We start from the raw sequence: 22,586 nt of genomic DNA on the forward strand, positions 1-22,586 counted from the left end.
GAACATGTTTATAGAGAGGATGCAAATATGACAAAATGTTAACAACTAGTGAACCTAGATAAAGAGTACATGCAAATATGTTCATTTTACTATTCCTAAAAGTTTTCTGTAAATTTAAAATTTAAAAAAATTAAAAGTTGAGGTTTAAATATAAACATTTTGTCCCATTTTATTTTTTATATCTATTGTAGGGCTTGGCACATAACAATTACACAAAATTTGCTAAATGAAAAACTGAACATGTTGAATGGCATAGACCATAAGTAATCTAGAAGTTCCAATAAAGCAGTCCTGAGAAAGAAGTGATCACTGTGAAATTGAGAGGTCTATGAGCACAGGAACCACAGAAAAAGTGGGATTGACGGCAGGCTTCACAGGTGGAAGAAACAGCTCATAAAATGATTTGCAGGTGGGAATGTCTATGGCTTCCATGGAGGAGGAAATATTCAAAAAGACTGAATCTGAAGTCATAAGACCCAGGTAGTATTCATGACACCACCAAATTCCAACTTCATCTCCTTCTGTCAATCCCTTCACCTGTAAATTGGGGAAAATAATACCTAATTCACAGGGTGTTACAGGAATAAAATACTAGTAATTATGGGAAAGTATACATTACAATGAAAAGTCTTTACACAAATGTCAGGTATTTCTATCAAGGTACTGTTAGAGAAGTAATGAAGACACCAACCTGGTTGGAACTGGGGGTAGAATGCAGGGGACCAGCATGATATAATATTGAAAAAGCAGCCTAGGACCAAACCCTAAAGAGCCTTGCCTACCAATCCAAAACATTTGGATTTTACTTGTAGGGAAATGAGAACTACAAAAAGATTGCTGAGAATGAAAATACATAATTTAAGTGTTGTTTTCACTTAAAGTCTAAACCCTTTCACTAAGTGATCAGGGTTTAGACTAGGGTTGAGGCAGAAGGGAATAGAAAGGAGGGGATGGATTCGAGAAAAATTGTAAGAATTAACAGACTTTGGTCTGCATGTATCAAAAGGCAAAAGGAACAAGTCAAAAATCACCATAAGGGCAGCACTTTTCAAACACTGTTTTATAGAACACTAGTCCAGGAAATTCTGGGAAGGCTGTAAAATCCACCCCCATCTTAGATTCAAAATGCACATCAGTATATCAAAAGCTCTGAGAAATTACAGAGTAAGAAACCTGCTGTTTAACATAGCTCCAAACTTAGTTGATCTAGTATTCCATGGAACACACTATGGGAAATGTTCTAAGTAATGTTACCCAGGTGACTAGTAGAATGAGGACACCAGTAAGAAAAAAAGGGACATTTGGTGAGTTGCTGTTGTTTAGTAGTCTATTTTGTTTGTTTTTAGTAGGGAAGGTGGGGTTTCAGACCTGCTGATTTTGAGGAGCCACAAGATATTCAGGTGCAACTGATCAGAAGACAAATGAAAATCTGGGTTTGAAACTGAAGTGAGGTCAGAGTTAAAGATGAAGTTTTGGAAGTCATTCTCATAAAGGTAATAGTTAAAGACACGAGAAAAGATGAGAGACTACACAAGGAGAACAAAACTGAGGAAGAAGTAGAACTGGGGGCAGCCAAAGAGCTATCTCTATTTGTGTGTCTATTTATTTTTATGGGTGTGAGTTTTTATCTGTGTGACTAAGAGAAAGGGCATTTGTAAAAACATGTATGTGCATACTTCTATTCTCAACCTAGGATAGAACAGTCACTTAAACCCTTGTCCCCTCTTCATCCAGAATTCTCTTTAGTTCTCTGACATTATTTCTCAGAGAGAAATCTAGGTGAGAGTTGGAAGGAAGGGTAGAAATGATTAACAGTCAATGGTTTGGGAAAATCTACACAGTAATGGAAAGCTCACAGTAGGTAGGAATTTAATCTATGAATTTATTCTATTTGATTTCACCTATGCTCACTTATTAGCCATAGATCAGTGATTATCTCTGGCTGCACTTTAGAATTACCAGAGCAGTTGTTTTGTTTTGTTTTTTGTTTTAAATATTGATGCCCCTGGGGCTCCACTTACAGAGATTTATCTAAATTGTTCTAGGGTGAGGTCCAGTAAGGGTATTTCTTAAAAGCTTCTCAAATCATTCCAAAGCACAGCCAGAGTTTAGAACCATTCGTGTAGAGTGGGGACAAATCTAGCTCACGGTGTGTTTTTGTAAATAGAACTTACTGATTAAAAAAAAAAAGAACTTACTGGAACATAACCACGCTCATTCATTTATGTATCGTCTCTGGCTGCTTTTACGTAGTAGCGGAAGACCTGAGTAGTTGCATAGAGATCACACATAACCCACAGTGTCAAAAATATTTACAATCTGGCCTTTACAGAGATGGTTCTCTGATCCCTAGTCTGAATTAACTGAGTCAAATTTGAGAAGAAAATTAATGAGACTTAATAATACAATCTGTTTTAATTTATAATGAAAGTTGGTAGAAATTTTAGAATTCCCAGAGAAATGTGTTTTTTTTTTAAGATGTTTCCTATTGCCATAATGTTTTTGAGACATCCCAAGGTTATTACTGAGGTGGTATGGAAAATATTTTTGTGCTGTGTGAAAAATTATTTAACGAAACATTAAAATTTTAGAATGAACAATTTTATGTTCATTTTTCTCCTCTTCCTCTGTTACATTCTTTCTTCCTGGGCCACATAAGGAAAAATGTCAACTCTGCAGAATGATTGATCAACAGGGAGACACAGATTTCTTCTAACAGTGTTGAAAAAGAAATTTGTCAAATCGTACTGGGTATAAAATCTTGGGTATTGTTCCACCAATATCAATTTCTAGCAAAACAAAACAAACAAAATACTGAGATCAAAATAGCAAAACATTAGAGTAGGACATAGGATAAGGGAGGGGAGTAAGATTACAGATGATTTTTTTTAACACTCCTCTATATTTTCCAAATTCTCACAATGGTTATGTATGTTTTCTATAAGTCACAAAAATATTGATCTGTACTTCCTGGGCTAGAGCTAAAACTCCAACAATTTTTTCTGGTGGACCTAAGTACCTCTTAATTATGGCTTGAGGGAATAAGAAATACCTGCTGTTGCAGAGGACAACACAGTGAAACTTCCCTGCTGCCGAGGACTATAACCCCACGATATGTTGGTGTCCTTAAAAATAACCAAATCTCAATATTCTGATTGATAGATGAAGACTGGAGTTCAGATTGCCTAAGCTGAGGGAGACCACTTGAGAAAATGGCTGGTGTGGAGAGAATCTTTTCCACTAATGGAAAAGAATTCACATACACCTTACAACTGACAGCAGAGTACCTTAACATTAAGAGTCTCATGTAGCCCAGAACGTTATTTTCTTGGTCATTCAAGAGGACGTAGCATCCTGTGTCTAAACAGTTCTATAGAGGATACTTCTTTACTGAGGGGAGGGCCTTAAAAGTTGGCTTAAAGGCATCTGTTGACTCTGACCTTATTTTGCCCCAAGGGGTGAGGGTGGGTATGGGGGGGGGCAGAGAGGACACACAACAGACTCTGAAACAGCAGCCTAGGTATAATAATCAACAAATAATGTCTTTTACTTGTGTCTAGTTGGGAAAGTCTGCTAATTTTTATCAGTTACCCTCATATAAATACCACCTATCATTTTCAAAAAAGAAGTAAAATGGTAGATACCTGCCTCCGAAAATTCTTCTCAATGAGAATAAATATGCTGGAGACTACAAAATACATTTACTTGGAAAGAGGATTACAACTTTTAGCAAAGATCTGAGGATAGGATTTCCACTGTAACAGAACAGACTGTGCCCTCTCCCCCTGAATCAGCAAGTTTCATGTTTCCACTGCAAAAAAAAACTCCGTACAATACAGGAAAGCTTTATGGAATGCAATTTCAGCAAGGTGAAGAAAGAGTGAGAGAGGCAAAACATACCTGTCTTAGCTCCTGTGGACTACATTTCCTTCCTCCTCCCCCCAGTTCCAGAGCTTTGTATTTTTATTGAGTACCTGCTCCAGTTCATAGGCCTTTGCCTTATCCTCATCCCGGTCTGCATTCTTCCGGTAGGCCAGCCCCAAACCCCACACAGCCAAGATGCTGTACACATTATCCCGGACCCAGGCATCTTTCTGATCATAGCTGGCTGGAAGCAAGCCAGTCACTGGATTCTGTAAGGACAAGAAAAAGGGGACAGGCAGGTAACCATAGGGTGTTAATATGAGGAAACAGAATCTATCAAATGGGTACTGAGGGACTTTGGTCTTTCTTCTATGTCCCCACTCCTGAGTTTTATAATCTCCTCTTCTGACCAAGTGCAAGCAAACGCTATCTTGAATAAAGGGAAAGAGCTGGCTGACGCCTTACAAGTCTGAAATGTGGGAATTCTTAAAAGAAAGGAGGTGTTTTAGAAAGAATGAGCTACCAACGAAAAATCAGCATTAAAAGATTAGAAAAACTATAATGAACAGTATATACACGGTACTTCAGATCTTCACAACAGTCTAGTATTACGATGGCTAAAAGTTCTCCTACCTCTTTTTCCTTCAGAGGAGGGGAAGTAGCCGACTCCCAAGCCTGGGGAGGGGGCCGGGGGCGGTGTCGATAAACAAGCTTCGACACATCTTACAACTCTGGCCCCTGGAACCCAGCAGTGGTTTGGGGGACGCGGAGGGTTGGGAGGGGGGACTCAGAAGCTCTGACTCAGAACTCGTGGCTAAGGGTGACTGACTCTGGTTCTGTTCCTGGCCCAACACCTTTCTTCAGGGTCCTTTACGGCCTCCCCAGCTAGGGGGCGGGAGAACCTGCAATACACCCCCGCCACACACACAGGTTCTCCCAGGGTCTCCGTCCAGGTTATCACACTGCGCGTCCTCGGTGATCACAAGCGACACCCCATCACTTACCTGATGGCACAGGATGGTCTGATGCACCAGCCTAGCATAGCCGTCAAGCCGGACCCCCGAGTTACTCCGGCTCCTCATCGCGCTCCGTTTCCAATCCCCTCAGAGAGACGGCCGCAGTACCACAGGGGCCCACGATTTTCCAAGAAAGGAGGCTCCAACGTAGCCCAACCCTCGCTGTGGGAAACCCGAGTACCAGGCCCGGGCACAGTCCTACCACCGCTCGGGCCTGGGGCCGGCTGTCCCGGCCAGGGCGGCCTCCGCGGCCACCACAGCCCCGCGCGCGCCCGAGCCTCCCGTGCTCTAGAGACCAGCCGGAGTGCTTCCGGCGCCGCTCGCCGCCTCTCTTAAGCCCGTCCGGCCCCCGCGGGTGGCTCCTGCATCCTCCGCTCCACTCCCGGAGACCGAACACAGCCGCGGCCCAGAGACCCCAGCGCGGCCGCCGGCAGCTGCAAGTCACAGGCCGCGGCGCCGCCTCCACTTACCACGAGACGCAAGCCGGAGGCGGGGCTGGCGCCTCGTGTCCCGGCAGCTGCGCGCGGCGCCTGGGGACTCGCCCCGCCCCCGGCGACCCAGCCCGCCCCGCGGACGAGAATGTGTCACCGTAGGCAATGTGCTATCAGGGGGTTATTTTCGAAACACCTCAAATGACTATTTCAGTTGTCCACACTTGCTGTGGACACAGGATGTTAGGGAGGCTGTTTCTTCTGCCTGACTAGTTTTAGGAACTTACGGTAACTTCAAACCTAAAAGGAAAGAACGATCGTTTGCGTTCAAGGTTTAAAGAATTGGAATTTCCGGGTCTTTATTGTATTTTATCCTTTTGACTCAAAGCTCAGATTCAACTCCTTACTCCGATCCAAACCAAACAAGAAACAACTCCCTAAGGTAAATACTTTATTCCTCAGAAAGTGGCGAATCGGCGCGCTTGGGAAGGAGGGGGCAGTGGTGTGCTTTGAGGAAGCGAGTGCCCCAAGCAGGAACTGGGCTGGGAGGGAGCGGTGCTCAGGACAGCCTTGGCCGGAGAGGAGCTGGAGGAGATTGTATAACGGCTTTGGAAGGCTCCCTCGTGCGTACATAGGTCACAAGGCTGAGGCAACAAAGACTCAGCTGAAAATAAAGGCAGAAAGGGAAGCTAGAAAGGAAACCTGTAGGTAACGCTGATCACTGGCTGCAGAGTAATCGGACCACACCCCGCTAGGTGTCCTGGCCCCAGGGCCTTTGCTTCCTTTGTTTACTGCCCCAACCCCCACATCTTGATCTCCGTTGATCCAAACCCTGCAAGTCTTTCAAGTCAAGGGTTAAGTACCACCTGCTCTCTGAATCGCGGGGTAAGAGAATTAGACCGATTGACCTTTCAGGTCCAACTCGGAAAATCTGTGATTCCAAGCCTTCCTTAGCCACCTCACCTAGGCCACAGTGATTTTGCATTTTCGTTTATCTTTTTTTCAATTTTATTTTTATTTTATATTGTAGTATAGTCTCTCCTCGTAAGCTCCCTCTGTTCCAACCCCACCCTCACCCCCGCCTAAATTAGCATAAAGTCAGGCACCTAGGAGGTGACTAGCAAATATTTGGTAATGATGATGAAGAAAGAGGGAGGGAATGCTCAAGAACTCAGATCTGGGACTTTCGGGTTCAACGGCCAGCCAGCGATATAGTTAGATACAGAGATACATTTAGAATTCTCAAGCAAATGGTTTCCATCGAATTCACTGGCTGTGCAAATGCCATGACTGGCAAATAACAAGCTACTTCAAGGCCCAGGTACACATGGGGAGAAAAAGTCTTTCCAGGGAAAGCTACTTCATTTTGGAAGAAAGAGTGCTTGCCTGCCCCTACTCTGGTCCTAACTCCCTGACATCTTCCCCTTGGCCTGTCGCCTCAAAAGTCCTTTCTCTACCCTTGTCCCCTTGAAGCTACTGCCTTCTCTTTTTCTTCACCTCATCATCCTTTAAAGATGTTTTTAAAATATTAAAGTAATATATGCTCACTAAAGAAAACTTGGAAAGTATAGAAAAGTAGAGCAAATCACCCATAATTCCTTCTCACAAACAACCACCTGTTAATATTTTAGCTTATTTTTTCTAGTCTTTTTATTCCTTCTGCATAGACCACCTTCCCTGGCAAGTTATTCAGAAGTATGAATAGATTAGAAAAGCCAAAGGTAGTGTGTCACCAAGGAAGGTTAACTGGCTGGCTACCAAGGTGCCTTGTTGGATGGCATTACCTTGGTGCTTTCAACCTCAGTCCAGGCTGGACCTTTCCATCTCAGAAACTTGATCTCCTCAGTGTCCCTGAACTGGTCAGTCTCAGGAGGCTGACTCATGCTGATTAACTCATGAGAGACTGATGTGTGAAAACCAGGATGCTGGTTGTTGATGAGAAATAGAACAGTAACAGTTTATTTTATATTGGAGTATAGTGGCCTGACCACTACATTCCCGTCCTTTAATAATGTATAAGCCTCACTCCTTACCAAGTGCTATTTTGTTTTATATGATAACCCTATGAAGTAAATACTATGATTAACCACGCTTTAGCAATGGAGAAGCTAAGGCGCCTGAAGATTAAGTAACTAACAAGTCTGCTCTATGTGGGCTTCACTGTCTCCTTTTTCTACACTTCCATGGTTCACTGACACATTCTTGCTTTAGATATGTCAAAAATATCCACCCAAATTATAGTCAAATCTTGCTTGTCTGGAAGCCATTATGTTTCTTGAAGGTGATTTTTCCATTTGATTCACCATACATTAATTTTATAGTTTAACTCTTGAATAACATTTTATTTCCAAGTTCCTGGGAATATTTTATTGTTGCTCCCTTATATTACCTGGAAGTTTTAATCATACTAATTTTCAAAAATCCAAAATTTTTTAAACTTCACATTTTATAAATGTTTTCCATGGTTTTGCATTTTATGTTAATGTCTACATTAATCTTCCTTCTAGTAGATGTTCCAGTTTGCTTAGCTATTCTCTCATTATTAATAATAAATCTTTTATTATTACATTTCTTGAAAAGAGAGTTCACACACTCTCTCCTTTCTGTTGTTTCCTATTCACTCTCTTTAAATTTTTTTAAAAATTGTATAAGTAATATATAAACACATTCTTTATGAAAACAATTTAAATATTACAGATAAGGTTAAAGTTCCCCATGTCTGTCGCCCATAATCACAGTCTCCTTTATCTCCCTCCCCAAAGGTAACCACAGTTACAGGATTGGTTTGTATCCTTCCAGATTTTTCCCTATGGATTTACACACACACACACACACACACACAGCAATACATATAAAATATTGTTGTTTTCTGCGTATTCTTTTAATGCAAACAATATTATGCTGTACCTACTGTTGTGCAGAGTGCCTTATTCATCCAAAGTTATGTCATGAAGATCTAGTCATGTTATTACATAGAGATCTACTTCATATACTGTGGTTTATGTAGGCATTCCTCTGTTGATAACATTCACTTTGTTTCCAGGTTAGAACTCTTGAAAATAGTTCAGTGAACATACATGTATGTCTGCTTGTGAATGCAGACAGGTGTTTTGGAAATAGGCATTTAAATTTTTGATATATCCAAAAAGCCATTTAAATTATCTGCACCAACCAGTAGTATATGAAAATCTCCATTTTCCCCATCCTTACCAATACATGATATTATTAAACTTTAATTTTGAGCAATCTGATGGGTGCAAAATGGTATCTTACCTTAAGCCTAATTTATCTGAATACTGATGCCATTGAGCATCTTTTTATGTTTATTTTATTTAATTTATGTAATATTGGTTTATTTATTTATTTTATTTTATTTCTTCTGGGTAATAACTTTATATACTTAGTCATTTCTCCATTGGACTGTTTTTCTTATTGATTTATAGGAATTTTTTAAAAACTACATAATCTGTAATTTAACTTAAAAAAAAAGAAATCCAAAAGAGATAATGAACGTTTTCCCATAAGTGGTTTTCTATTAACATTATTTATGTTGTCTTTTTATTCATATAGTTTTTAATGAAGTCAAATTTATGAGTCTTCCTTTTTGTCTTATTTTAGAAGGCCTATGTAGTAGGTTGCATGCTGGCCCAAGAAAAGATATGTTTACCCGGAACTTGTGAATGAGACCTTATTTGGGAACAGGGCCTGTGCAGATGTAATTAAGGATCTGGAGATGAGATCATGCTGGATTTTCCTACTGAGCCCTAAATCCAATGATACGTGTCCTTCTAAGAAAAGAAGACACATAGGGAGGAGAAGGCCTTGTGAAGACAGAGGCAGAGATGAAGTGATGCATTTACAAACCAAGGAATGCCAAGGATTGCCCACAGCCACAAGAAGCCAGGAGAGAAGCATGGACTAGCTTCTCTCTCAGAGCCTCCAGAAGGAACCAACCTTGCTGACACCTTGATATTTGACTTCTGGCTTCCAGATTGTGAGAGAATAATTTTCTGTTGTTTTAAACCACCCAGTTTGTGGTAATTTGTTATGGCAGCCCTAAGAAATTGATAAAGCCTTCCTGCCCTCAAGATCATCAACACATTATTTTTCTTGTATTAATTTTATTGTTTTGCTTTTTATCCATAACGCTCTTAATTCCTCTATAATTTATTTTTATTAATGAGTTTAGATAGAAATTTAACAATGTTTTCCTAAATGTTAGTGCCAATTGCATTAACACCACTTAATGAATATTCTTTTCCCATTGATTTGAAATGCTACGTAAAGTACCCATGGGTCTGTTTCTGGATCACTAGTCTGTTCCATTAATCTATTTTTCTGTTCCTTCACCATTGTTGAACTGCCTTGGCTATTCTTGAGCTTTAATCTTCCATAAGAACTTTAGAATTATCTGGTCAGGTTCTAAGGAAAATCCCAATTTTTATTGTGATTGCACTGAATTTATGGATTCATTTGAGGAGAATGGATATATTGAGAATATTTGGCTTTCCTATCTACAATGTCTATTTATTTATTCAGACCTTCTCTTATTTCTTTCAGTAAACTTTATAGTTTTTTCCATGAAAGAGTTGTACTTTTTTGTTAAGCTTATTTTTTGGTACTTTATAGTTTTTATTGCTATTAAGATTTTTCCCTGTTATATGTTAATTGGTTATTATCATGTATAGGAAAATGATTTTGTATGTTTATCTTATATCCACTCTCTATGTTAGCTCACTAGGTGTACTGGCTTAAAGGTGATGTTTTTGGGTTTTCTAAATAGACAGTCATATCATTTGCAAATAGTAACAGTTGTGTCTTTACCTTTCAAATATTTATAACTCTTGTAGCGGGTATAGTGGTTATCATTTCTTGTTCCAGACTTTAATGGACTGATTCTAATGTTTCAGTATTAAATATGTCTGCAGTAGGTTTCTGGAAGTTACCATTTATCACTTTAAAATAATTTCTTTCTCTCCTTGGTTTCCTAGAACTTTATCATTAATATTATTATGAATAAATGTTGAATTTTATTGGATGCTTTTCCTGCATGTATTGAAAAAGTCATATAGTTTATTCCTCTACTTGGTTAATGTGTGAATTACATCAATAGGTTTCCTTTTGTTGATCCATATTTTTAACCATATTTTCATTCATATCACTTGGTCATGATAAACTATTCTTTTAATATGCACTAGATTCAATTTACTAATATATTTTTAGAATTTTTGCATCATTGTTTTTAAATTATATCGGCCTATAATCTTTTATTTTTATGCTGTCCTTGTTTGGTTTCAGTAACAAGGTTATGCTTGCTTGTGAAATGAGTTTGGTAGTTTCCCATCTTTTTCTATTCCCTAAAACTGTCTACGTGAAAAGAAAAGCATGTGTTCCTTGAAGTCTTGGTAGAACTCATCGGGCAGAACTTGCTGACCTGGTGTATTTTGGAAACAGGTGGCTTTATGAAAATGATTTCAATTCCTTTTTGGGTCATTGTTGATAATAATACTTTCCTAGAAGCTTGCCAATTTAATCCAAGTCAGAGTTTCTTAATCTTGGCACTACTGACATTTGGGGCTGGATGATTCTTGGTTGTGGGGGCTGTCTTGTGCATTTTGGATGTTTAGATGTCAGTAGCGCTCCCCCCCCACGCTCCCTGCCCCATACCACCACCTAGGTTGTGACAACCACTCCCCAGATCCTGCCAGATATCTTTTGGGGGGTCAAACTTTATTAGTAGAAAGTTGTGCAGAACTTTGCTTTTGACTTTTCTGAATCTGAATCATGGCCACCTTTGTACTCCTGACATACTTTATTTGTGCCTTCTCTCTTTTTGATTTGATGAATCTGCCCAGAAGTTTGTCTATTTTTATTACTCTTTTCCCAGAGCCTGTTCTTAGCTTTATTGATTGATTATATCTTTATTTTTGTATACCTCTGTGACCTAATAAATGGAAAAATTTTTTAAATATTTTATTATAAAAAAAGAAAATGTATAATACAATAAACCCCACCACCTATCTTCAACAATTATCAGCTAATAGCTAATCTAGTTTCTGTCATTTATACTCCCATCTTCTCCTCCTCCCATATTATTCTGAGGCAAATCTCAGACTTCATATCCTTTCATCCACAAATATTATATATTAATACTTATAAAAGATAAGAAGGCCTTATTAAATATAACCACACTACCATTATTATTCCTAAAAGTACAACTCCTTAATATCATCAAATATGCTTTCTTTGTTCAAATTGCTCAACTGTTTCAGAAATGAGTGTGTGTGTTTTGTGTGTGTGTGTGTGTGTGTGTGTGTGAAGGAGAGAGAGAGAGAATCAAGCTCCAAATAAGGTCCATGCATTGCATTTGGTTTATATGTCTCATAAGGTTTTTAAGTCTCTTTTAAGCCATAGGTTTTCCCTCTTATCTCTCCTTTTTTCCTTGCAATTTGTTGAAGAAATCTGGTTGTTTGTCTTGTAGGGTTTCCCCAGTTGGACTTTCCTGATTCCATTCCCATGGTATTAACATATTCTCTGTCTTCTGTATTTCCTACAGATTGGTGTTTCACTTTAGAGGCTTAATCAGATTCAGGTTCAGTTTTCTTGGCTAGACTGCTCATATGGAGTTCTCCCATCAGGAGACACATAATGTCTGGTTGTTTCTCAATGGTAAGATCCACTTATTCATTGAGAGTTGCAAAATAGTGATATTCTATCATTCCATATTCATTTATTAGCTGAAATTCTTTTATAAAAAGAAACTTCCCCTCATCTACTATTTTGTACCTAGTGGTACAGTTCACATAGGAAAGGCAGGATAAATGCCTTTATTTATTGACTTGCAAAATAATGAGTTAATTATCTATCATTTTTTAAATGTGACCTTTTTTTAGTATTATCATAAACATATGGATTTAAACATTTGATATATTTCAATCCATTACAGTTATTCTCCTTACTGATGCTCAGATTGTCCCATCTTTGGTCCCTACACTCTGGCCCCTGTGTCCTTTTGACACAACCCTAGTGGTCTGTGATAACCTCCTTGTTTTCTGAGAATGCAAGATATTGAAGGTTCTACTTGTATGTTTCCTACCTCAGACTAGAAATCAGCCATTCCTCTCAGGAATCCTGATTCTTTTTAGTGTGAAATGGTATTTGGAAATAAAAATCTGGGCCCTGGGCATCGTGATCCTTCCAATTTAAATTCAGGGCTACAGTATAGGATTTTTACTTCACCTCAACAATCTATATCTCCTTTCTCCCACAACAAATATCCTGATTCTCAGAATAACAACATAATCACTAATTTGCTTTATTCCACAATATAGAGACAACAAGTTTCAGAATAACAATACCAACACCATACCACCAAAAATATGATTACTTACAAAGAGTTTATGATTCTTTTATAGATTTTTTGTCCTTACCTTAAGATGTATCCTGTTAGGGATATACATTAATGTTGCTGTGTTTTAAAGTCACTTTCTGTGTTATTATGTCACCATCTGGATACACAGATTCATTTGTTTCATTTTGCTTTTGATTTTTAGGGATTGCTTTTTAAAAAAATAGTTTCACAATTTTGTAATATATTTACATGGTTTCAAAGTCAAATCTATGGAACAAAGTATACTCAAAGAAGTCTAGTTTTTAATCCCTGTCTCTTTATGCTATTCCTTCATACTCCCTATAGAAACAAATATGTATATAGGTATTTCTATCTCTTCCCTTCTTATGTGGGTGGTGTCATATTATGCACACTTTTTTCCACCTTGCTTTTTTTTAATGAATAATAAGTCCTGTAGATCACTCCATCAGAGTATATATATTCTTAATTCCTTTTCAAAGCAATAGAGTACTTCATTTTGTGGATGTACCAGACCTTTATTGATGGAACGTTTGGGTTGTTTCTAGCCTTTTCCTATTATAAATAATGCTGCAAGAAATAGCCTTGTGTGTGTCTCTTATTCATTCTGAAAATCTGCCTTTTAATTGATTATGTCCCCCTGTTTAAGTGTGTTATGATTGCCATATTTGGAGAGTTGTTATCACCATTTTGTTTTTTACTTTCTTTTTACCATGCTTTCTGACTTTTTTTTCCTTCTCTTGAATTGATAAATTTGTCTATATCCCCTTTTATTTCCTGTGATGGCTTAGAAACTGTAGTTTGCATTTATATTCCTTTAGTGGCTGCCCTTAATTTTTAATATGTACACTTAACTATAAAATGTTTTAATATACCTAAAATGATTCAGTATTTCTGTTATTTTTTTGAAACACAACAAAGTTTGTAGCATGCTTTACTGACTCATTGAACAACCCTTCTTTTCTCATCTTGTTATTATTACCTGGAGTTTTATATTTATCTTTATTTGTAGTTTACCTTTTCTTGAATAGGCAATACACTCATACGATTCAAAACTCAAACAATAAAGGGTATATTGTGAAAAGTCTTGCTCCTACTCCTCTCCCATCTTTCCCATTCACCCTATTCCCCCAATCACTTAATCTCAATAAATACATACTTTCCAGAGCTTCTTTATGTAACTATGAATATATACTCTATTTTATCTCCTTCTTACATAGTATAGCATACTACACATTCTGATTGGCACCTTTATTTTTCTTAACGTGGATATCTTTCCATATCAGTACAAATAGATCTTCCTCATTCTTTTATATGTCATAATATCCCATTGTGTGATTGATCCTTAATTTATCTAATCAGTACCTTGTTGATAGATACTTGGGTTGTTTCCAATCTTTTGCTATATGCTAAAGTTGAAATTAATAATCTTGTACATATTTTATTTTATAGATGTTCAGGTATATTGGTAAACACCAGAAGTTGGATTGCTGGTTCAATGAAAAATGAATTTTTTGTTTCAATAGATATAGCCAAATAGCCCCTTATCAGGGTAGTATCAATTTGCATTCCCACTAGGAATGTATGAGAGTGTATAATTTCCCACAGCCTTGCTAATAAAGTGTGTTATTGATTTTGGGGGTGGTTACAAGTCTTAGTAGTTATATTTGTCATTTTTCTTATGTAAGAGAGGACAAGAATCTTTTTTTTCTTTAACATCTTTATTGGAGTATAATTGCTTTACAATGGTGTGTTAGTTTCTGCTTTATAACAAAATGAATCAGCTATACATATACATATATCCCCATATCTCCTCCCTCTTTCATCTCCCTCCCATCCTCCCTATCCCACCCCTCTATGTGGTCACAAAGCACCGAGCTGATCTCCCTGTGCTATGCAGCTGCTTCCCACTACCTATCTATTTTACATTTGGTAGTACATATGCCACTCTCTCACTTCATCCCAGTTTACCCTCCCCCCTCCCCGTGTCTTCAATTCCATTTTCTATGTCTGCATCTTTATTACTGTCCTGCCCCTAAGTTCTTCAGAACCATTTTTTTTTAGATTCCATATATATGTCTTAGCATACGGTATTTATTCTTCTCTTTCTGACTTACTTCACGCTGTATGACAGTCTCTAGGTCCATCCACCTCACTACAAGTAACTCAATTCCGTTTTTTTTATGGCTAAGTAATATTCCATTGTATATATGTGCCACATCTTCTTTATCCATTCATCTGTTGATGGACACTTAGGTTGCTTCCATGTCCTGGCTATTGTAAATAGAGCTGCAATGAACATTGTGACACATGACTCTTTTTGAATTATGGTTTTCTCAGGGTATACACCCAGTACTGGGACTGCTGGGTCATCTGGTAGTTCTATTTTTAGTTTTTTAGGGAATCTCCATACTGTTCTCCATAGTGGCTGTATCAATTTACATTCCCACCAACAGTGCAAGAGGGTTCCCTTTTCTCCACATCCTCTCCAGCATTTATTGTTTGTAGATTTTTTGATGATGGACATTCTGACAGGTGTGAGGTGATACCTCATTGTACTTTTGATTTCCATTTCTCGAATGATGAGTGATGTTGAGCATCCTTTCATGTGTTTGTTGGCAATCTGTATATCTTCTCTGGAGAAATGTCTATTTAGGCATTCTGCCCATTATTGGATTGGGTTGTTTGTTTTTTTGATATTGAGCTGCATCAGCTGCTTGTAAATTTTGGAGATTAATCCTTTGTCAGTTACTTCATTTGCAAATATTTTCTCCCATTCTGAGGGTTGTCTTTTCGTCTTGTTTATGGTTTCCTTTGCTGTGCAAAAGCTTTGAAGTTTCATTAGGTCCCATTTGTTTATTTTTGTTTTTATTTCCATTTCTCTAGGAGGTGGGTCAAAAAGGATCTTGCTGTGACTTATGTCATAGAGTGTTCTGCCTATGTTTTCCTCTAAGAGTTTGATAGTGTCTGGCCTTATATTTAGGTCTTCAATCCATTTTGAGTTTATTTTTGTGTATGGTGTTAAGGAGTGTTCTAATTTCATTCTTTTACATGTAGGTGTCCAGTTTTCCCAGCACCACTTATTGAAGAGGCTGTCTTTTCTCCATTGTGTATTCTGGCCTCCTTTATCAAAAATAAGGTGACCATATGTACATGGGTATATATCTGGGTTTTCTATCCTGTTCCATTGATCTATATTTCTGTTTCTGTGCCAGTACCATACTGTCTTGATTACTGTAGCTTTGTAGTGTAGTCTGAAGTTTGGGAGCCTGATTCCTCCAGCTCCGTTTTTCTTTCTCAAGATTGCTTTGGCTATTCGGGGTCTTTTGTGTTTCCATAGAAATTGTGAAATTTTTTGTTCTAGTTCTGTGAAAAATGCCGTTGGTAGTTTGATACGGATTGCATTGAATCTGTAGATTGCTTTGGGTAGTATAGTCATTTTCACAATGTTGATTCTTCCAATCCAAGAACATGGTATATCTCTCCATCTGTTTGTATCATCTTTAATTTCTTTCATCAGTCTCTTATAGTTTTCTGCATAGAGGTCTTTTGTCTCCTTAGGTAGGTTTATTCCTAGATATTTTATTATTTTTGTTGCAGTGGTAAATGGGAGTGTTTCCTTAATTTCTCTTTAAGATTTTTCATCATTAGTGTATAGGAATGCAAGAGATTTCTGTGCATTAATTTTGTATCCTGCTACTTTACCCAATTCATTGATTAGCTCTAGTAGTTTTTTGGTAGCATCTTTAGGATTCTCTATGTATAGTATCATGTCATCTAGAGGACACGAATCTTTGAGGGCTATTTATATTTTCTTTTCTGTTATTTGTTCATGAGTGTTGCCCATATTCTGTTGGGTTGTTGGTCTTTTATGGAATGTGAGGGCATCTTCTATGTCATTTGGTTCTTGAATCATAGTTAGAAAGGCTTACCCAATACTCCAATGTTATAAAGTAATTCTCCCAAGTTTTCTTCTAGTGCTCTTTTATTATTTTCCTTTGTACATTCAAATCATTTTTTCATTTGTAGTTTATCCTGGTGTACAGCTTTAAGTATGGAACTATTTTATTCTTTTAGATGGCTACCAGTTGTCCCAACTATTTACTGAGTAGTCTATCTTTTCTCCACTAATTTAAGATGTCATCTATATCAGATCCTAAATTTCAATATTTATTTGTTTCTACTTATGAACTTTCTTTTTTTTAAATTGGTCTGTATGTCTATTTATGTCGCCATACCCTTTGTTTATAATTATTGAAACTTTAAAATGTTTTAATATCTGGTAGGGCTACCTGTCACTATTCTTCTTTTCCAGGACTTCCTGGCTATTTTTGCTTATTTATTTTTCTATATGAACTTATAATTAGCTTGCCTAATTAAAAAATTAACTCTGTTGATATTTTTATTTGGATGATGTTAAATTTACAAATTACTACTTTGTATAGGGCTACAATAAAATTCAGAGACATGGGTAAGTACATATAATAATTACATTACAATGCATGATATGTTCAATGTTTATTCTCCATTAGCAATGCATAGCTCAATGCACTGTGCAAAATTGCCATGAACACAGTGCATTAATACAGCACATATGTAGCAATCTTTGCACAATGTATCTGATGCATTGCCTCAGATGTTTCATATCTCTGATTTTCACTGAATAAGCTTGTGCCTTTAGCATGTCCCAGCAAAGGTAATCAAGAGGGTTCAATCTGTAAAATACATGTATATGTAATATGCTGTATATTATATGTAATGTTTTAAAATATCTATGTTTCCAGAAAAACTAGGAAAGACTGAGAAACTACCATAGATCAGAGAAAGCTAAGGAATCATGACAAGTGAAAATGCAATGGGGGACACCAGATTGGATCCTAGAACAGAAAAATGACATAAATGAAAAACTGGTGAAATCCAAAGTCTAGGGTTTAGTTAATAGTAATGTACAAATGTTGGTTTCTTAGTTTTGATAAATGTAGTGTAAAATGATAACATTAGGAGAAACTGAAACTGGGTTACTGATATCCAATAGTTCTCTGTTACCTTTGCAACAACTCTTCTGTGAATCTGAAATTATTCCAAAATAGTTTATTTTTAAAATTCTCTTTCTAGATTTTATGGTTACCCTGTATTATAATTATGTGTCTATATCCCTCACTAGACTGTGAGAACTACTAGAGCCTGGACCATTCAGCACTATTCCTGTGTTCATTGATAGTTATTGGGGACAACCTTAGGATGATTAAGATAAGCCAAGAAGACACTGAGAGGCTGTGGAAAAACTACCAAGTTGTTATCTCCCCTACTTTATATAACGTACCATTCAATTTAATAAGCCAAATGTGTTGCTGATCAACATTTTTATTGTCTCTATCTTCCATCCAGGCAGACTTAAAGAAAAAGATATTTGGGAAAACTGCCCTCAAATGCTGAGAGTCCCCTTCTTTCTCCACTTGCTCACCTTCACTCATTTTTTTAAGTGCTCTTCCTCCTTGCCTCAAAATCTTTGGCACAGTAGCTTTGAAGAAGTGGAAGAACAGTGAGCTTGGATTCTAGTCTACACTCTCACATCCTGGCTGTGTAAACTTGGGTAAATTACTTAATCTCTACAAGCCTATTTCTCATCTCCCTAACTAACAGGATTAAATGAGAAAGTATATGTGACACACTGTATAATTCCAAGATACCAGGTGGCCTTCTGCATTCCTTTGTGTGTGATTTTTTTACTGCCAAACTTACTCTTTCTCCAGTGTTCCTTCTGTGAATGGTTACCCCTACCCACTTGTCCAAACCAGAACCCAAGTCATCCTTGACTCCTTCCTCCCTCTAATATCTCCTTCCTGCATTTCAAAATTGTCACCAAGTCCTACAACTTCCTAAATATCTGACCCATCCTCTCATTTTGATCCCCACTGTCACTGCCTTTAGTTTCTCCCTGGACTATAGTAACAGCCTGTTAACCGGTTTCCTTGCCTTCAGATTTCTTCTCCATTTTTCATACTGGTCTCAAATTGACTTTTTAAATGTTTGGCTCTGTTACTCCACAACTTAAAGTTCTCCTGTGGATTCTCATAGCCTTTAGCATAAATCCAAAATTTTTAGCATTACATTGTGATCTAGCCTGTGTGTATCCACCCAGCAGTGCTGCTCTCTAGTTTCTGCTATATCCCTAAGCTTTAGTTATCTTGAATTATTTGCAGTTGCCTGAAATCACTGTGCATTCTCACACAGTTGCACTATTCCCTCTGTCTGAAGACTTCCTTTCATCCATTTAAAAAATGTGCTAAATCTTGTAGTCATTTCTCAGTCCTCATCTTACTTGACCTATCGGTAGCATGTGATGCACTTGATCACTCCCTCCTTGATTTATTTTCTTCACCCAACTTTTATTTGTTTATTTTTTAGAAGTATATTAGAATTTATTGTAATTTTTTAAACATTTTATATTGGACTATAGTTGATTAACAACGTTATGTTAGTTTCAGGTATAGAGCAAACTGATTCAGTTATACATATACATGAGTCTATTCTCTTACAAATTCTTTCCCATTAAGGTTGTTGCATAATACTGAGCAGAGTTGCATGTGCTATACGGTAGGTCCTTGTTGGTTATCCATTTTAAATATAGCAGTGTGTACATGTCAATCCCAAACTCCCTAATTATCTCTCTGCCCCACCCTTCCCCCTGGTAACCATAAATTCATTCTCTAAATCTGTAAGTCTCTTTCTGTTTTGTAAATAAGTTCATTTGTATCATTTCTTAAGATTCCACATATAGGGGGAGACCTTCAGATGGCAGAGGAGTAAGAAATGGAGATCACCTTCCTCCCCACAAATACATCAGAAATACATCTACATTTGGAACAACTCCTACAGAACACCTACTGAACACTGGCAGAAGACCTCAGACTTCCCCAAAGGCAAGAAACTACCCACGTACGTGGGTAGGGCAAAAGAAAAAAGAAAAAACAGAGATAAGAGAATAGAGATGGGACCTGCACCTCTGGGAGGGAGCTGTGAAGGAGGAAAACCTTCCACACATTAGGGAGCCCCTTCACTGGCAGAGACAGGGGGTGGCGGGGGGGGGGAAGCTTCAGAGCCATGGAGGAGAGTGCAGCAACAGGGGTGCAGAGAGCAAAGCAGAGAGGTTCCTGCACAGAGGATCGGTGCCAACCAGCACTCACCAGCCCGAGAGGCTTGTCTGCTCACCTGCCGGGGTGGGTGGGGGATAGGACCTGAGGCTCTGGCTTCTTTGGAGGTCAGATCCCAGGGAAAGGACTGCAGTTGGCTGTGTGAACACAGCCTGAAGGGGGCTAGTGCACCACAGCTAGCTGGGAGGGAGTCTGAGAAAAAGTATGGACCTGTCTAAGAGGCAAGAGACCATTGTTTCAGGGTGCGCGAGGAGAGGAGATTCAGAGCACCACCTAAATGAGCTCCAGAGACGGGCGTGAGCCGCGGCTATCAGCGCGGACACCAGAGACAGGCATGAAACGCTAAAGCTACTGCTGCAGCCACCAAGAAGCCTGTGTGCAAGCACAGTTCACTGTCCACACCTCCCCTCCCAGGAGCCTGTGCAGCCTGTCATTGCCAGGGTCCCGTGATCCAGGGACAACTTCCCTGGGAGGACACACGGAGCACCTCAGGCTCTTGTAATGTCATGCTGGCCTCTGCAGCTGCAGGCTCACCCTGCATTCGGTATCCCTCCCTCCCCCCGGCCTGAGTGAGCCAGAGCCCCCTAATCAGCTGCTTCTTTAACCCCATCCTGTCTGAGCAAAGAACAGACTCCCTCAGGCGACCTACACACAGAGGCGGGGCCAAATCCAAAGCTGAACCCCAGGAGCTGGGCGAACAAAGAAAAGAAAGGGAAATCTCTCCCAGCAGCCTCAGGAGCAGCAGATTAAATGTCCACAATCAACTTCATCTACCCTGCATCTCTGGAATACCTGAAAAGACAGTGAATCATCCCAAAATTGAGGTGGTGGACTTTGGGAGCAATGATATATAAATTTTTTTCCCTTTTCTCTTTTTCTGAGTGTGTATGTGTATGCTTCTTTGTGTGATTTTGTCTGAATAGCTTCGCTTTTACCATTTGTCCTAGGGTTCTGTCTGTCCATTTTTTTTTTAGTATAGTTTTTAGTATTTGTTATCATTGGTGGATTTGTTTTTTGGTTTGGTTGCTCTCTTCTTTCTTTTTTTAAAAATTACTTTTTAATTTAAAAATTTTTTAATAATTATTTTTTATTTTAATAACTTTATTTTATTTTTTTCTTTCGTTTTTTATCTTTTTTTCCCCTCTTCTTCTGAGCCGTGTGGCTGACAGGGTCTTGGTGCTCTGACAGGGGGTCAGGCCTGTGCCTCTGACGTGGGAGAGCTGAGTTCAGGGCATTGGTCCACTAGAGACCTCCCAGCTCCATGTAATATCAAATGGCAAAAGCTCTCCCAGAGATCTCCATCTCAACGCGAAGACCCAGCTCCACTCAACAACCAGCAAGCTACAATGCTGGACACCCTATGCCAAACAGTCAGCAAGACAGGAACACAACCCCACCCATCAGCAGAGAGGCTGCCTAAAATCATAATAATGTCACAGACACCCCAAAACACACCACTGGACGTGGTCCTGCCCACCAGAAAGACAAGATACAGCCTCATCCACCAGAACACAGGCACTAGTACCCTCCACCAGGAGGCCTACACAACCCACTGGACCAACCTTAGCCACTGGGGGCAGACACCAAAAACAACGGAAATTACGAACCTGCAGCCTGCAAAAAGCATACCCCAAACACAGAAAGTTAAGCAAAATGAGAAGACAGAGAAACACACAGCAGATGAAGGAGCAAGGTAAAAACCCACCAGACCAAAAAAATAAAGAGGAAATAGTCAGTCTACCTGAAAAATAATTCAGAGTAACGATAGTAAAGATGATCCAAAATCTTGGAAATAGAATGGGGAAAATACAAGAAACATTTAACAAGGAACTAAAAGAAATAAAGAGCAAACAAACAATGATGAGCAACACAATAAACGAAATTTAAAATTCTCTAGAAGGAATCAATAGCAGAATCATTGAGGCAGAAGAACAGATAAGGGACCTGGAACATAAAAGAGTGAAAATAACTACTGCACAGCAGAATAAAGAAAAAAGAATGAAAAGTATTGAGGACACTCTCAGAGACCTCTGGGGCAATGTTAAATGCACCAATATTGGAATTATAGGGATCCCAGAAGAAGAGAAAAAGAAAGGGGCTGAGAAAATATTTGAAGAGATTATAGCTGAAAATTTCCCTAATATGGGAAAGGAAATAGTTAATCGAGTCCAAGAGCACAGAGAGTCCCATACAGGATAAATCCAAGGAGAAACATGTCAAGACACATATTAATCAAACTATCAAAAATTAAATTCGAAGAAAAAATATTAAAAGTAGCAAGGGAAAAACAACAAATAACATACAAGGGAATCCCCATAAGGTTAACAGCTGATCTTTCAGCAGAAACTCTGCAAGCCAGAAGGGAGTGGCAGGACATATTTAAAGTGATTAAAGGGAAAAAACTACAACCAACATTACTCTACCCAGCAAGGATCTCATTCAGATTCGACAGAGGAATTGAAAACTTTTACAGACAAGCAAAAGCTAAGAGAATTCAGCACCACCAAACCAGCTTTACAACAAATGCTAAAGGAACTTGTCTAGGCAGGAAACACAAGAAAAGGAAAGACTTACAATAACAAACCCAAAACAATTAAGAAAATGGTAATGGGAATATATGTATCGATAATTACCATAAATGTAAATGGATTAAAGGCTCCAACCAAATGACATAGACTGGCTGAATGGATACAAAAACAAGACCCATATATATGCTGTCTACAAGAGACCCACTTCAGACCTAGGGACAGAT

At 38.5% G+C, this 22,586-nt stretch overlaps 1 protein-coding gene and 1 long non-coding RNA gene across 7 annotated transcripts in view; one reads left to right on the forward strand and one right to left on the reverse strand.

The window, feature by feature from the left end:
- Window positions 1-5,369, reverse strand: part of PHKA1 (phosphorylase kinase regulatory subunit alpha 1) — a 141,532-nt gene extending 136,163 nt beyond the window's left edge. For all 5 annotated transcript variants that reach the window (XM_082377048.1, XM_082377046.1, XM_082377045.1 and 2 more), the window contains exons 1-2: window positions 4,869-5,369; window positions 3,975-4,133 (exon numbers count right to left, since the gene is read on the reverse strand). In XM_082377048.1, the coding sequence (XP_082233174.1) occupies window positions 3,975-4,133; window positions 4,869-4,946 (237 nt within the window). In that variant the 5' untranslated portion in view covers window positions 4,947-5,369. The remainder of the gene's footprint in view (window positions 1-3,974; window positions 4,134-4,868) is intronic.
- Window positions 5,370-5,431: 62 nt separating this feature from the next.
- On the forward strand, window positions 5,432-21,735 carry LOC309620801. Of its 2 annotated transcripts, XR_014239644.1 has the most exons (4): window positions 5,432-5,753; window positions 8,930-18,273; window positions 19,449-19,603; window positions 20,076-21,735. It is a non-coding gene; the product is annotated as an uncharacterized lncRNA (long non-coding RNA). The 2 variants fall into 2 exon arrangements; XR_014239643.1 differs by having other exon boundaries at window positions 8,930-19,603.
- Window positions 21,736-22,586: the final 851 nt, after the last annotated feature.

The sequence above is a fragment of the Balaenoptera borealis genome (genome assembly GCF_965194805.1).
Source record: "Balaenoptera borealis genome assembly, chromosome: X".
In the NCBI taxonomy this organism is placed as follows: Eukaryota; Metazoa; Chordata; class Mammalia; order Artiodactyla; family Balaenopteridae; genus Balaenoptera; species Balaenoptera borealis.